The sequence below is a fragment of the Vidua macroura genome, chromosome 3, assembly GCF_024509145.1.
Source record: "Vidua macroura isolate BioBank_ID:100142 chromosome 3, ASM2450914v1, whole genome shotgun sequence".
Lineage (NCBI taxonomy): Eukaryota > Metazoa > Chordata > Aves > Passeriformes > Viduidae > Vidua > Vidua macroura.
This window is the reverse complement of record NC_071573.1, coordinates 15,211,861-15,229,371: the sequence shown is the minus strand read 5'-3', so window position 1 is coordinate 15,229,371 and position 17,511 is coordinate 15,211,861. Positions and strand designations below refer to the sequence as shown.

Genomic DNA, 17,511 nt, shown 5'->3' with positions numbered 1-17,511 from the left:
AATAACATTTTATTTTTGATAGCACTTTGCCTTTAAAATTGTATTTAGATAAACTATAGTTTCTAAAGTGAACACTTTCCTTGTATGATTATTTTTGTTGTAGTGTGTATTAAAACCAGCAGGTGGGTGGTGGTTGGGAGGTTTTTTTGGGTCAAATTGCAAATGATTCTCGTGTGACTGAATGGTGTGTACTGGGTCATTGCTCCCACACACCACCTGATCTTTTGTTTATATCTCCTGTGTTGCAGTGAGAGCACAGGGAAACCCCCACATACCTTCCTGTTAGCATCACCCCCTACGACCAACAAGTATCCATCAACAAGTATGCAACAAATGATAGGGCAAAACTGAATTTGGGTTATTGTTCTGTTTTCTGGTGGTCAGCTGTCTGCAGAGAAAAACCCTTGCAGTCGCCTTTGTAGGGGAAGGAGGAGAGGGACCAGAGAGGATTAAAAATCACATCTGTGTGTCAGGAGTTCTAGCAACTCATTTCAGCATGAGGTGGTTTAGTTCAGCCCAAAGAAGAAGTCTGCTATGGTGTGATTTTTGCCTCTTTTGATAACATGGCATAAATTTCCATAACACTGCAAAAGTAGGTCACACCTTGTAAAAACTGTATCATATAATTAAGTCATGAGGCATTCCCTCCTGGAATCATAATACATGACAAAAGACAATTATAACAATCTGGAAAGATTCTGGAGTTTTTTTTTATTCAGAGACAACACATGGAAAGATAAATTCTTTCCAGGCTGAACTAGGTCTTATTTAATGGTATCTTATTTGGTGACTGGATCAATGGGCCATGAACAGCTCAATCAATAATCAGTCTAGCAAGAGCTATCACATTTTTCTTCACCAAAGAAGAAAATTGTACTCTCCAGTGCAATTAAATAGCAAATGTGAAGGTGGGCAAACAGTAGTGTGAATGGAGTACAATTTGTTGATGTTTTGTCTGTCAAAGGTTGAGATATTCCAGTACAAACACTTGCAGGATTTTGTTGAGATTGTCAATAGTGGCTTTGTCAAGGTTTTCTTCTGTGTCCTTCATGGTGTGCCATACTGCAGGAAAAGGGGATGGAATCAGATGCAGGACTGGAACCCCTATAAAAAGGAAAGTGAAATTTGGAGAAGAAGTATTTTAGAAGTTCTGTTAAGCCAACTGATACTTCACCATTTAGCAACAGAGTCAGGTAACTACTCAATAAGCTTGCTTTATAGGGCGTGTCCCTGCAGCTTCCTTTTACCGTCTCTTGTTTTGATGTTTGTGACCGCATCCCATCATTAAAGAGTGTGTTGTGTAAATTTGCCACCTTCCTTTCATTTGAGAACTTTTCCCTCTTTTTTTTTTTTTTTTTTAAGTAATCTGTAGCTACTAGTTATTGGGGGGAGTTGTTTGGTTTTTTGTTTTTTTTTTTTTTTTTAAGATTCTTTACATTGTTTATTTAGGAGCTGCAGAAAGACAGAGAAAGCACTGCAGCTCCTGCAAATGAAAACTGATTACCATGTTTTTGTGAAAGTGTTAAGACTGAATATTTTTGAAGCATTTTTTTAGTTCTCTACATATATGGTAAAATAGGGTGTCTTACTTTTACTCTGTAAAATAGAGACAGTGTTGCCCTCAGATAAAGGAACTGTATCACTGCATATATATGTGTGTGTGTATATATTTATATATACACACGCACATTAAGCCACCTATATGTACTGCAGCTTGTAGGTAAAAGAGGAATTAAATCAGTCTTCTGCTTCCCGATTGCTTTTGGGGAGGAGCATTTTTTCCTCAGCTTCTTTCCTGTTTTACTTCTTTTTCTCTCTGATTTTTCAGCTGCATACCACTAAGGAATTCATTTTTTTCATTAGGTGTTACATCAAAGTTCTAAAGTTGGATTCAGAAGCCTCAAGTTGGGGCAAATAAGCTTGAAAAACAGGAGAAAATGCACTTTCTCATTTACTAAATGATGCATTTCTTACTGAACATATAATTCAAAATGTAAGAATTTCTGGCACCTCTTAACAAAAACGGAACATGATCATCTTCAACCAAGCCTCGATGTAAAGTACTGTGGAAATACTGATTTTCAACAGGGTGATTCTTCAGCAAATTCATGTTGTGTAGCTTTTGCTCTGTAATGCACAATGAAAGTGATTATTATAATCTTTGGACAATGAGGCATGTTAGCACATTTGAATTATTTTTCCTCTCACAAGGAAACTTTTTCCTTCAGAGAAGAAAAAGGCAGTGGTGACTGTCTCATGCATTTATTTAATACTTGGAAGACCTCAGGATTGGTGCTATTACCATCATTTTACAAAAGTGAGAACAAAAATACAGAAGTGAAGCAGTTGCCAACTGTCACAGAGTGACAATAGTAAGAGAATCTGTTTTGTTGCTTCCAAATGTCTGAGAGTCTTCCTCTGTTGTTTTATTAACTAAGTATCAAAATCTTCATATAGGTTTAAGATTTCACATTTACATTATCAAAGATCATTACTGTAAACCAGAAAATTAATCTAAAAATCTTATTTACAGGGCTTAATACATTCAGAAACTACTCGCTAAGTTTTGAAATTCATTCAAAACCCATATCCTTCTGCTTACCAATTGCTTGAAGCCTCTGAAACCATCGAAGAGTGTTTGGAAAGTAATTGGGAAAGACTGGGTTTGGTGCACCAATTAAATCCAGTAGTACAAGCAGGTCCTAGACAAGAAAGAATCTTTAGTACAGAACGCTTTCCTATAACATCAGCAGCAGCAATGGAACTCTTGGTTTCCTGTATAGGTCATGAGCCAGTCTTTGCTAGCCCTGGCCAAAGATCTGCCTTTTATCATGGTGCCTGAGAAGAATTCACTAGCAGAACCTGATTCCAATCTGATACATTTTACTGGCTTCCGAAGGAGGCCAAAGCTAGGCTATTCCTCTGTTCCTCGAGCTGAAGCAGGCTGCATAGCTTAGCCTGCAGTTTGTGTGTTATATCTCTTTAAAAGAATAACGATGGTAGGTGGGGAGAAAGAAGAGGAAATTGCTTCTTCCCCTGAGAACAACGAAGTCTGTCAAGGGAAAGACATTTTATGAGTCACAAGAAGCAGTGACAGAAAAGAAGTGCCTCAGCAGTAAACAGGGAAAGTAGAAGGGAACAGACAACCAGAATGTTAGTAGGAATCAAAGGAAAACAGAGCTTGCTGTAGCTTAGTACTGAACTAAGGGAGACTTGTTCATAAACCAATGCTGTTTGTGCTTTTTCCTTATCACTTTGAATTATCATTTCCTGAGGAAGGTGGGTATCCTAGTTTATATTCTAATAAATTGTGTATTTTGATACTTCTGTGACTCCTCGTACTTGCATGCAGAAGGTTTAATCACCTGAAAAGCTCTTGCCAATTCTCTATCATATTCATAATGTTTCCAGAAGCCTGCTTCTTCCTTTAACTTTAATAGGGTTGTGGTTTCTTGGGAATTTGGCCAGTTATCTACTAATTAAATATTTTTTAAAATGCCATTTACTGTTGTTCATTAAAGAGGTAAGTCCTTAAAAAGTGGAAAGCCACTTACTATGCCCTGCAGCTGGTTTGTGGTTGTTGAACCAGGCGGGTGTGGAGTCGATACCATTTTTTGAGCTAAGTGTTGAGATCCATAGAGGGAATCGGAAGGGGACCACCGAACAAAAGCTTCTTCACCATCAAAAAAAATGAGCTGAAGTGAAAGGTCTGGTCTTGACGTTGAGCTGGCCTGTTGGAGAAAGTTAAAAGTAAAACTAACTGATTCTGGCCAGAAAATTAAACAAAGGGCAGATACTGTAGGCATGTAAGTAACACAAATAAGGGTGTATTTTCAAGGTTCCCTATGCAAACCTTCCTTTGGCTGTTATTATGGTGTAATAGTGGTAGTGATCAGTCAAGGTAATTGTTATTTATCTAACACAGTGACACATTCTCCAGTCTCATATAATTTTGTTTCTGGATAAAAATTTAATTTCTGACTTTGGAGGACATGACCTGAGCATTGAGACCTGCAAAACCAGGTAGCAGCAACATTATCTTAAATAATGAGGAGATGTGTCAGTAACAACACCTGATGGGAGTGCTAATATTATTATTTGATTGCATCACAAGGATTAATATAATTGCTACAGCTGTGCATCAGTGGAGATGAATTATGTATTTGAGAAGTTAATGGTTCTTTGAGCCCCTTTCTTTTCATTCAGGGGAATTTGCAATCACTGAGGCAATTTTGTGCTAAACCAAAGCAAAGAGAATGGGGCATGTCAGATACGTCTTTCCCTTTCATCAACCAAAATATATCAGCACTAAAACCTCAGAATATATATGATAAATGTGTTTAATGTCACAAAAAAAGACATTTGTATGAAATTTCTTCCCAATGTAAAGGGAGTCTACTATCTGAAGCCTTGTTTGAACTGTCAGAATTTCCTAATAATCCACAGCACAGCGAATCCCAGTCTGGTTCCACTAAATGAATAGTTTTGGTAACTGTAGTCTTGACAGTTGCTATAAATATTTTAAGCCCTCTATGAATTAACACTACTTCAACTAAAAATGCATGATGTGGATAAAAAGGTGGGGTCACTGGCAGCTGTCATGTCCTGCATGGGCTACAACTCCCAAATAGCTGGGGCTGATGCAATATAAACAGAAGCTTCTATAAAATGTTGGTCATGCAGGCAAGATGGTATTGATTGTGCTCACAGTGGTACATTGATTTCTCTAATGGCAATGGTTTGCTGCCCTTTGTCCTTTGCACATGACAGAGCTCTGTGGGCAGCACTCATTTTGCATTACATTCTGGAGGAAACTGTATCAGTGCTATTTGAGTTTTAGTAAGTAGCACTTGTGTTATTATTACTATTACTACTTAACACATTTTAATAATGTAAAGAGATGTCTTTGCCCATTAATTTTAAACTTACTCTGGAGAACTAAGTTATAACTGGAGAAGCATCAAGATAAAAATCACAGCTTCAAGTCAAAGTATAAATAGATTTGGCTGAAAACATAGCTAAGTCTGTTGTGCTACCATAAGCCGAGCAAAAACATCATAACTAATGTATTAAGCAGATGGATTCCAAAGTATATTTTGTTAACAGACTGTAAAAGTGGTGGCCTGTGCAAAGTAATTAGTCGTCTTTTTGTCAGATGCTGTCATCTTAGATAATAAAAAACAATTTTCACTGTAAAATATTGTATTCATAGTGAAAAATGCCAGACTTTAAAGTCAGTGCAGGTTGTTTCATAAATAATCACCAGGCAAATTTATTATAAATGAAGCTTTTGAATGAAAGCCTGTGTATTACAGGTGTGTTTTGTTTTGTGATTAAAAATATTGGCATATTCTTATTTTCCCTTTCTTAAATATTCACAAATCAGAAGGCACCAAATCAGTTTCTGGAAACTACTGTCTACAAGTACAAGTAACCTTAATACCTGAGCTGTACTCCTGACACTTTGTAGAGTGTCTTTCACATTTGAGAGACCTTTTCCTGTAACAGCTCTGTAAACGTATGAGAATTATTTTTCTGTAAATAGTGAATACTGAACCAGTAGATGGCACTCGTGAATCCGTAATCCTACAAGCTTTTAAGAGTTTGTAGGCTCAACAGATTTTTGTGCCTAGCAATTGCAGGCCCCTTTGAAGCAGATTTTCGTAGCATAGGTAACACAGACTGATGACACTATACTTCTTTCATAAATAAACCATTCAAATTTGTAAAAAAAAAAAAAAAAGAAAAAAATTGAAATCCTTGTGGGAGACCTGAGTGTGACTCTTCTGCACAACAATTAGTTCATCTGTGTCTCAAAGCAGAATACTACTGAGAGATTTCTTCAGGATTCAGAATGCAACAAAACTTTTCAATCACCCTATATGTTACTGGATATGATAGGAACTTCTGAATCGGGCTCTGTGCCTTTTATATAGAAAGTAGCATTATATCTTTCCAAGACTATGAAATATCTGTTATTCATATATCATTTGTTATTTTTATATGGTATATGTTTATATAGATAACTTTTAGATATATGCCCTTTTTATAAGAAATTTTAATGTGATAATGTACTTCAGAGTAGTAGATACTGATCTCTGTTTGTTCTTGGAGTCAATGGGAGATTTATTACAAGCAGAGCGATCAGAGAGCCCAGCATGCAGACTATGGAAAAGAATGTGGAAATGCCCTGAGGTCTGTTGCTGTTGGAAAAGCAAATGAAAATGCAACAAAAATACTACCTTGATTAACTGAAGCTCGTTATCCAGGGCCCGTGCCAGCTCCAACATCATAGCACAAGGCACAGCTGAATCAGTTGCTCCCACAAACACTCTGCCCTGCCATTGTTGTCCAAAGAATTTTGAGTCATAGTGGCAAGCAAGTACGAGATGGCGTTTTGCAGAGGGCTCAAGAGTGCCAATAATATTTGAAAATGTTTTATAGCCATATGGTGTGTGTCTCTGAAATGTATCTTCTTCAATTTCCCAACCTGCCTTTAATGTTTGAAGACGGTGTTTGATATGCTGCAATTATAAAAAACAATCAGATTAATATTTCTTGCTTCAAAAAGATGTTGCAGGCAAATTGTTATTAGCTAATTAATAGTGGCTCCTAAGCTTATTTCTGTAAGTTCATGGTGTTTTAAATGATGAACTTTATAGCAAAAAATGTAATATCACTGTATAACTTTGCTACCTGAGCCTTTGCTTCATTTGCTTTTTATTTCTTCCTTTTGACCTTTATCTTTGGAATGTGAAGGTGTTTTTAATTATTGCCAATTATTATGATACATTAAGATCTTGATCTCTGAAGTTTTCAGGCCAATGTCTTCTTCAGGTGTAACTAGAGCAGATTTAATGTTAATATTTTCAAAGCTTAACTCAGATATGCCCTTAAATTGAAATTCAGAATTGGCTGCACAGACCTTGTTGTGGCTGTTTAGACAATTACCACATAGAGATGCCACAGCAGTATAAAAGAAGAAAAAAAAAAAAAAAAGCTGTTTGGGTTGCTTGGTTGGTGTGAGGTGGTGGGCTTTTAAGCTTCAAGTGATATAAATTGTTTACAAGGCCGTAACAGATAGGTAGATTCCTTTAATTAAAGAAAGAATGAAACATTTCAGAACAGCATTTAAAAAATGAAATTCTGTAAGTGTAGCTCATGTAAAGATAAGAATTGAGACAATCTAAAAGGCAAATCATTAATTTTAGCTATCTTCCTGCCTGAAGATAATACCTCTAACAACCCCAGCTATACTTCAACCAGAGTTCTGGCTAACTCATATTAGAGGGATGTCTCTCTTTCTCTGTTGAGCAACTTATTTTTATGGGTCCCTAGAGAGCTTCTTCAAGGCAGATTCCTCTCTCTCTAAGTAAACATTAAGAAAAGCCTCTGAGGGGAAAATAGACTTTGAAGACTTGTTCTGCTCTTAGGGAAGTCAGTAGGAATAATAAAAAACAACAATTTTGTTCGTGGTCACCCTCTGAAAGCTTTTACAATATGGTATGGTCTGTCAGCTATCAGTAGGCAGAGTGAAGGATGTCTGTTAAGGATTGAGGAGATTGTATAAACCTGGATGGATTTCACAGTAGCCTTTTTCCCTTAAAGGAGTCTGATGATTTTGTGTTTCAACAAAGAAGTATAATCCATTTTAAACTCCATTATTGTGTTTTGACAATAGAGGACTCTTATTTTTTTCCTTTGGTGCAGGGTCTAATTTAATAGATGCTGTAATATACAATATACCTTGTAATAGGATGATCCTATTTTGTATATGATCTGTGGTTTTCTAGCCTAGGCTCAGCTGTTTTTTTGTTTTTCTTCCTTTTCCCTCTTTCACTTGGCTGCCTTCCAGAGTACCACTAAAGAAACCACAAAACTAAATCTACAGAGATGTGCACACATGCGCATGCACACAATGTATAAAAAGGCTGCATTTTTCCAATCTACCAATTGCAGAGTAGCAAATAAATTTCTTGTAGTTGGGGCTGTCTTAGAGCTGTGAGTCAGTGCCTGAAGGGTAGATGAAGGCTAGTGAGATGATGTGAATGTCTTTAGTAAACTCAGCTGTACTATTGTCTGTCTCCTGCTTGGCTAATGGGATCCAGAGCCAGCATGGACACTGTCCTGAAGATTTCCACTCTGTGAGTGCAGAGCAGAGGTGCTGACAGAGCAGCAACCCGGTCGTGTGGTAACTTCTTGTGGCTCAAAGACAACGTGCTGGAGTCTTTACTGCCTTGGGGCCAGCTGCAGCCTGGGCTTGTTAGTCCAGCACCAGGACACTGCTGTGCTTGGGCCAGCGGAGCTGGTGTGATTTGTGGACCAGGGCTGCACTTTGTTATGCTGACCATTTCATCTGCCTGCCCCTTTGGGCCCCTCTGATCCCTTTTTGTGTTGATACACCCATCTGAAGCAACACTCCAGGGCACTGTAACAGCACAGGACAGGGCCTCTCCAGAAGAAGTGGCGGGGGTGTAATTTATTTCATACCATGCATGGTCTTGGGTTTGAACTAGTGACCAAAAATCTGCTCATGTGAGGGAAAGGACAACCATTGTGTTGTACTTTGGTTAGCAAACCTGGGGCAAACTTTTTAATTTAAAACATGATTTTTCAAAAAAAAAAAAAAAAGACTTATTTTTCATCATGCTATGCAGCCCTGGGAAATAATGTCAGCTGATGTACAAGCTGTGTCATGTAAGCACTATGCGGTCTAGACTTGAACAATGATAGAGTTCATCCTCCTGAATGAATGTGACTGTCACTTCTGTGGGACTGTCTCTTTGGTGAGGGTCACCAAAGGTGTTACCAGAATATAAGTAATAATAATAATAATGTATAGTAAAGATGTTCTTAGAGGTTGTCAGGAAGTGTTGTCTTACCTGTCGCACAATGTAACTTCCTTGTGATCCCGGGTATCTTTCTATCAGGATAGGGCGCAAATCATTCTCCCACATTTCAGAAACATCTGTGTTGGCCACAACTTTTTGAATAGCATCAGAACCTAAAATTCTTGGTTGGTGAGAATACTGTAGAAGGTAGAGAGAAGAAAGAGCGCTATAACTATTACTAGACCTTTAAAACCATAGTTTTCTTCATAATGACAATAAAAATGGTATATTGTGCTGCTTTGATTTATTCACAACAATTTTTAATTAAAAAACCCTTTTCACTCAGAAATGATTGGCTTCTCTATCTTTCATTTCCATGCAAAATATGCTAGTATTTAAAGTATGAGAGAAAGTTTTACCTACCAGCTAGCTGTAAAACCTGAACCTATGAATGGGTTCTCTGTTTCCTAATGTCTTAATTATACATGCATGTCATGTCTGCAACCACGCCACCTTCAACTGAGGTTTCTATTGAGACAAACACCAGAAGCTTTGTTTCCAGTAGTAATAATATTTAGCTTTATGCTGTGTACTCCAAAGAAATGCCTAAGGTAACTCACTCCCCGAGGGAGCAAGCTGTGTCACTGTGGTCTCTCCCCACAGTGGCAGAGTGAGTGTGACTGCACAGAACGTGCAGAATGAGAGGCTAACTGGGGCATTTGTCAGCTTGGTGATACATGGGTTAACCTCAGGTCCGACAGCTCGTCTCCTGTGACAGCCACTAGTATGTGACCTACCTCCCTACCTCCCAAGTGACTTCCTTTCTGTTGCCCAAGCACAGGCCTTTGGGACTGTATCAGGTGACCCAGAATGCTTGAGACATCCTTATGTAGCTGGCAAATGCACATTTAGATGCGCAAGAGCTCCATAGTGCTCTGGAATGGTAGCTGAATGCCAGGTGGGATTCCCAAGGACATCTCAAATGCCCCTTTATACACCAGGTTCTATCCAATCTCTAGCAATTGTCTCCTCAGAAACTTCCTGTGCCACTACTGCTTTTATAGATTCCTATTTCAGGCACTATCATATCCATTCCTCATTTATATCACAAGGTCTTCCCTCTACTCCTGTCTTTCTCCTAATGAAAAATACTGCTTTGTTTATTTCTTCTTTGATCAGAACTGCCTTACATGACTGATCAGACTTGCTATCCTTCAGTGTACCTTGTCTATGTCATCCTTTCTGAGATGAGCAAAAGGAGAGAAACAGGAACATGAGTGCATCATAGTTTATACTGTAGGACAATGGTATTTTTTATTTTATTCTTTTTCTTTTTTCAAACTGTTTAACAGCTGACTTGCTTTTGGGCTACTCCTGCATCAAATTGACATTTTCATAAATGTCTGTAGTCTAACCCTATCATTGTATGTGTTAACAAAAAATAATTCACTCTCCTTTTCTACTCATGTGTGTCATTTCACATGTGTCTGAAATAACACCTAAAACCCATTACCTGGCCAGAATGTGAACTGACCTCAAAAGTCAGGTATCTTATTATTAGTTATCTTACTACCCTAGGTGATGAATATTGTCTAAAAACAGGAGTTGCCTCACTATTTGACTCTTTTCTACTTTGTTTGTGTTTGTACAAGCAAGTATGAGCACAAGTATTTTCTAGACTTCACTGCAAACACTTAATTCTGCCCTTCTCTTGTTTCATAGCTGTTTATCTCTGTGTGAACCTTTCCTCTCATTCTACTTAGGTTTACCAGTGAAAGTAAGCAGAGGGGTGACACAAAGACACTAAATCTCATTGTGCCAATTTTAATACAGTGTTTAAAGCTGAATTTTAAGACTGTAAGGACACCAAAATTTAGGATGGGCAGTTAACATTTTTAATGCTAGAAAATTTAGACATAGATTAAAAAAAAAAGAAAAATTATTATTATTTCATGTAATATTAATATGAACTTTTGAAAGTTTGGAAATTATACTATGGAAGTTGTAAAACAGTCTTTTGAAATACTAGAAGTTTAATAAGGTGGAACTTAGACCAGTGTAGAAGAGGCACAGAGAAGAGAAAATGTCAGGGAGCTGTTCAGTTTAGGAGGAGCAGGCTGTAAGGGGAGAGTGAAAAGCTAAAGCTATGTACTTCAGAAGAGTGTAGGAGGACAATTAAATTAAGGAAGTTCAGAAAAATCTGTCTGCAGTTGAACAAGTGAAGAGCATGCCTAGTAATTGGGGTCATCGAATCATTTTGCAAAGAAACTTTATTAAAGTACAAATGCATGAAAATACTTCAGAAGAGAGGAATCAATTTCCACTTCTAATAATGGAGATATCTTCACATTTGGGAAGTGAGAGGAGTTACAAAAGTGGTTATGAAATAAAAGAGAAGCAAAATAAGATTTGTAAGTGACTCATTCTTTACAGCGTTGGTCAATCCCTATTTTGCCACAACAGGGAGGCAGAACAGTATATTCATGACAGGGCTGTCACTAAGCCTGTTGTACTAAGCTGTATAAAACTGCAAAACTTCGAGTTCTACAAGTAGCCCAGGCTTACCTGTAGGACTTTGAATTTCCAGCTCACATGGCCCTCCAGGGAGAAAGAACAAACGTTCTTGAAGGGCAATAATTTGATGAGAAAGAGGAAGTTGTTCTTGCTTAGTGTGTGCACAGGCAGAGGAGCTCAGATGCCATGGTTCTGTGGCTGGATGGCACTACTGACAGCACTGGCGAGGAGATTGGTCAGAATGGAACCAGCTAAAGAGTGGGAGAAGTGCTGGGGCTCAAGGGGGCTGAAAAAAGGAGCACTGGGGCTACGTGATTGTTCATTGACCAGTGTGACTAAAGATTTAGCCCCACATGTATATACTGTATATGTACATATATATGTATTATGCATAATTACAGATGTATTATGTTACAGATATATAGTCTATACATGAGCTATATATATTATATAGTGAGCTATACACATATATATGTATGTAGTGTAAGATACAATTAATAGAACAGAATGAAACAGTATCTCATTAACAAACAAACAAGCCAACATTTCCTTGAATGGGGGGGAGGTACTGAATAAAATCAAGGAGAAAGGGAATTACTAAGGGGAAGCATGGAAGGGTGTGAAGGAAGCTTCGTTTTACCAGCTTGTCCTGGACTCTGATCTATTGATGATGAGAATGGTGCACTGGATTTGTGGAATTCAGTTACTTCTTGCTGAACTTTGACTTCAGCTCTTCTACAAACACTTGAGGAAGGGCCCTAGAAGTGTATTTTCTGTTTGGAAATTCCTCAAGTGTTTAGTTGAATGTGGTTTGCAGTTTTATGCTCTCCTATGTTTCACGTTAATCATCTCCTGTGTTTCACATTAATTCTTTATGGAGAAAACTATGTTAATATTTCATAATGAAACACTAAGAGCTGCTACATTGAGAAATCTGTGGTTTAAAGCTTACCACTGTTTAATTAAACCTTATCTCAAGATTCCTTTTTTCACTAGTTCACACAGCACTCTAAATTAGACACAATATGAGTCTACGATATATTAGAGCATTATATCTTTTCAAAACAATTTTATACCGGCTATCAGCACCGTGCCTACTTGTTTTTCCTAAAAATACATGTGCATCGCTGCTGCAAGAGCTATTTGTCTTCTCAAACTAAGTCACTGTCCTCTGACTCACCATAATCACAATGAAAGTTGGAGTATAGTAGAATGTTATAAGGAATACAGTTTCAGATTTTGATCTGTTTTGCCCTGTTTGGGTTTCCCCTTAAATTCAGTAACTGCCCCTGACAAAGCTTATTGCTCTTGCTGCCCGGTCCCAGGCTGTGCGAGACGACAAAACCAAACGTGTGAACAAGATCTGCTCTCTGCAGCCACCAAGCTCGGGCTTAAGAGAGAAACCATGCCACCCACCCTCACCTGCGGGACCGCGCCAAGGGAGACCCCAGCCCGAATTCACGTTGGAGGCCAGGGCAGGATGGATGGGGCCGATCACGCGCCCAGCCGCTGATCCCTGCCCGCCGGGAAGGCGCTGCCCGCACTACCAAGGGAGAGGCAAAAAGCGCCTGGGAAAGGCAAACGCGACCCACCTTCTCCAGGGTCCACTGCGCTCCGGCGTCCCTCCCGAGCGTCGGGGGCAGGCAGGCGGCGAGGCACAGTGCCCCGAGCAGCCGGGCAGCGACCCCCGCCATCCCCTCCCTCCGCCTCGCCGAGTGCCGGCAGAGCAAAGGAGAGAGCCGCGGCTGTGCTGGCGGAGGCGGCACGGAGGAGGCACGGAGGAGGCACGGAGGGACGCACGGAGGAGGCAGGGAGGGAGGTAAGGAGGGAGGTACGGAGGAGGCAGGGAGGGAGGCACGGGGGGAGGAGGCTGCAGCAGGAGCGGCGCTGGCTGCTGGAGCCGCAGCCCTGCCAGTGTCTCTGGCAGCCCGCGTTCCCTGGAGCCCAGCCCGTCCCCGGCGGCACGTCAGCAGTGCCAGGGGCTGCCTGCGCCCCCGGCCCCCTCCCTCTCCCTCCTCCCCCGGCCGCCGAGCAGCGAGGGCGGGCAGGCACTCGTGATTCCCACCGTGGGAAAAGCCGGAGCCTGCGGCTTTCCCCTGAAAGCTGGTTTTGTGTTCCGAGGGGCAGCTCGTGATCTCTCGGCCTTCGAGCACCGGTGGGAGCTGCGGGCGCTGGGATGAGGGAGGGCTCTGCGGCGCTCTCCCGCTGGGAGCCGGCCGGGAGCAGCGCTCGTGGCTGATGGGAGCTCGGAGCAGGTATTCCTGAAGGGTGTGACAGCAAAGACATACAGAATTGAGAAAGGGTTTAATTTATTAGTTTATAAGTTCTTCTTCTGATCTTTTTTAGGCCTAAAGCAACAACAATACTTGCTAAAATGAAAACCCAATCTTCAGGCGTTTTAATTTCTGTACTTATCAACTAAGAATGAAGTAAAATCTGTAGTGAGGTGGTATTTTGCAGTACACCAATTTAAATTAATTAACCAAAGATACAAGTTTCTGAGCTCTTGTTCTCTTCTTTAGGTGATTTGACATCACTGTTCTTGCTCTCTGATGTTGTAGAAAACATCTGACTATTCTGCATCACAGATACTATATTTAAAGTCTCAGACTTTTACATATTTCTTAAAGTTCAGGCTTAATCTCAAAACAAAATAGAAGAAAAAAAAAAAGAGGTGAAGGAGGGAAGCAGCAGGAATAATCATTTTGCTGCTTGTCAGCCTTGTACTGGAAAGCCTCATCCTAGTAACTGTAGCTTTGCAAGTAAGGGTGATGTTGGAGAAATGCAGTGATTCGTGATTTGCAGATTGTTGACCCAGATTTCACAGGTTTCCACATCTCTGGTGGTGACAGTTTTACTACAGAACAAGCATCCTTCTAGATGATACTCAGAATGTGGCTGTATCCATTTTTTTTCATATATGGGAAAACAAAGAGTTATTTTAAATTGGTGCCTTTTTTTTTTTTTTTTTTCAATTGAGAAAGTCCACACAGTGCTTTGTTAGGAAATTGTTCCAAATTCACAGCCGAATCACTGGTTAACAGAAAGAAACGGGCAATCTTTTGATTACCAAGAAAAATCAGCATGGTTGACAGATTTTTAGACCTCAGCATGTCAGAGATCAAGTCAAGGGCAATTAGTCTAAATCCCATTACCAAGATGATGGTGATCCCAGTAGAACTACACAACAGAACAAAAATCTGTTGCCCCTCCATGAGATTTCCTGTGGTTGACTATACAATCCAGATGCTGGACAGAATTTCTGGGTGATGTGCCAGGGTTCTCATACAATTTAGCAGAAAAGAAAATAAATACTATAGCTACAGGAGAAATCTGACAATAATATGAGTCAGGACTAGCTAACACTGCTTTTCCCTAAGGGATTGTGGTTGCTCTGGGGCTTACAATTATTTGATAGATTACAAATTTGGCAAGTGTAAAGTCAGATTAAGGCAGTGTTAATATCACCTACATGGGAAACACACATAAAAATGTAAGTGCTGGACCAGATGTGTAGAGAGATCAAACAGGATTTTTTAAGGGCATTACGCTCAAAATTTGGAGTGGAGATGTCCCCTCTCATAACCACCCCATAAAGTTCTGTGTCTACAGAACAACAAAACAACAACAAAAGAACCCATGTAACAGAAATCAGAATGCTTCACAGCTGAAAACAGAATTACATAACTATTTTAAATATGCAAACTTTAAAAAAGATAATCAGAAGTGATGGACATTTTGCTTTTCCAGGGATTTATAAAGGAAAAATATGTTGTTTAGTCCTGTGCCATACCACCTAATATAAAATGTATCAACAAATATCTCAGTGGTCAGCTGTTCTATTATATACATTTTAAATAGTTAGATTGCTACTCAGAAAAATCAAATAGATGTAATCAGGTGTCATCTAGAGGGGAGAAAAAGGGTAGTTTATTTGAAGAAAAGCATAGGCAATCTGTGACAGTATGATCTGTACATCGTCCTTCCTTTGCCCAGGAAGTGACAGTTGGTGTGACAGTGCCATCTACTGAAGTCCCGATGGACAGTCGATGCAGGCACCTCTGTCAAAGCCTTTTCCTTCTGCTGACCCTCCAACATGTCAGCATTTCAGCCAAACCGCCCCAGGGAAGCTGAGGTTGCGGGCTCCGTCACTGCCTTGGCTATCAGCTCTGGAGAAATGCACTGCCCGGCGCTGCGGGTGTAATGCGGGTTTAATGCGGGTTTAATGTGGGTTTAATGCAGGTTTAATGCATGCCAGTTTTCTCCAGGGGGGAAACTCCTGCACCTTCCACCATTACAAATACAGTTTTAATGCTTGGCTCTCCCGACTGGCAGGTCTGTGGCAAAGAGAGCAGAGGAAGTGTGGTTTGCTGTGGTTTGAATCCACACAATAAAAGGTCATTTCCAATCCAAAAGGCTGGATGGGGCTCCAAGCAACCCAGTCTAGTGGAAGCAAGGGGGTTGGAACCAGATGGTCTTTAAGGTCCCTTGCAACCCAAGCCACACTGTGGTTCCATAATTTTGAGCCCCAGCTAGGGCTGATTTGCCAACAGCAGTTAGGCAGCAGAAACAGTCTGAGATTTCCAGTGCTCAACAGCCTGGGCTGCTGCAGACTCAGGAATCCACAGGCAGCTCTTACTTTCCAGAGGGAAAGGATGGTGGGGCTGATGCTCACAGTGGAGCACAAGTGCCTGCAGGTATCTGGTGCTCACGTGCATTTTGTGGGCTTGAGCTGCTGCTGTTCATCCTGGTTAACTCATCCACTGCTCGTCTCCATGGGTTTTGGAGCAGCCTTTATCAGGCTGTGAAAGCAACCTACTTGGTGATTTAGGTTAAAGAGACCCTGTTTCCGTGGGCTGATGCCTTCTCAGACAAAGCTTTAATAAGTGGAAAGTGTGAAATATGTTAGGTTTACCTGAAACACTTATTTAGGAATTTATTTAGGAGCCAACACAGTAGAATTATTAGAATTACATATATGATATGAATGAAGCTACCCATCTAGCAGATGAGAGGATCTATGAGATAATTCCTTAAGCTAGGGGGGGGGGCGGGGTGGGGGTGGGTGTGGGTAAGTGAATTCCAAAACTCAATTACCTAGAATTTTAAATACAAATATGCATTTTGTTTAATTAAAAATATGTCAAGAATGTATGTTTATACCAAGGTAAATTTTGATTCTGTGTTTTTTAAGTCTATACTAAACTTTTCACTGGTTTGTTGGGAGGTAGATTTTGGGACAAAGTTCAGCTAAGGGCTCAAACCAAGACGATGAGGTAATTCATAGACATACCCACATTTCAGGATTTTATCCAAACCAAACCTGAACTCCTAACTTTTTTTTTTTCAGTTCCCTTGTGGGAGAGGTTGAGTTGAGAGAGTGAGAGAGAAAAAAGACAATGAACAGAAAAAAGAAAAAAAAAAGGAAAAGCATTTCTGTATCTTGTCTATAGAGATATTACTTCCTCTTTTTGCAGACATTTGTTGCAGATCTTGCAAATCCTAAATGAGGGCCTTTGCTATGCAACACCACAGTGAAAAGCAGTGAAAAATAATCATGGCAGCATGTGCTTACGGAATTTCTCAGGCAAATGCACCAGTAAACTCTCCCAAGATGTTGCCTTGAATTTGAAAATATCCAAAACATTAGATTGGTGAATAGAAATGAATACATATGTATTCTTTTTCAGATATGAACTATCCAAATGCTAGACATACTATTTTCAAACTGGAAAAACTTGATGCATTTTTAGAGTTACAAAACTGTTCCAAATGCTGTTTGTTCATATAGCCCTTGTGATCCATAGAGAAAAACAGCTTTTTGTTTATAAAAGCAAATAAATACAATGAAAGTTACCCATTTCCCAGTATCTTGTAGGTGTAAGAGAGAGTGATTTGTAAAGTGCAGCTGGCTTCAGCAGGGAAAGCTGAACTATGAAAGCAAGCTGACCATCTGAGGGAATGATGTGGGCTCAGAAAAAAAATTAAGAACACTGATGAAATCCACAGGAAATCACTAATTATGGTAGTCATAAAAATAACAAACCAGAATGCTTGCCCTGTCAATTACTGCAGCCAGGGCTAATGCTGTCATGATGCTGCAATCACAGAGTCAGCTGTGCATGTGCACAGATGGATGTGCTGCTCCATACACAGATACTGAATA

General features: G+C 39.9%; 1 protein-coding gene across 1 annotated transcript; it reads right to left on the bottom strand.

Moving 5' to 3' along the window:
• Positions 1-879: 879 nt before the first annotated feature.
• Positions 880-13,201, bottom strand: QPCT (glutaminyl-peptide cyclotransferase). The gene is made up of 7 exons (XM_053974599.1): positions 12,938-13,201; positions 8,883-9,029; positions 6,243-6,524; positions 3,555-3,731; positions 2,603-2,702; positions 2,011-2,127; positions 880-1,104 (listed from the first exon to the last, which is right to left on the bottom strand). Exons 1-7 carry the CDS (start codon positions 13,037-13,039, stop codon positions 959-961), a joined length of 1,071 nt encoding a protein of 356 aa, XP_053830574.1. The 5' UTR covers positions 13,040-13,201; the 3' UTR covers positions 880-958.
• Positions 13,202-17,511: the final 4,310 nt, after the last annotated feature.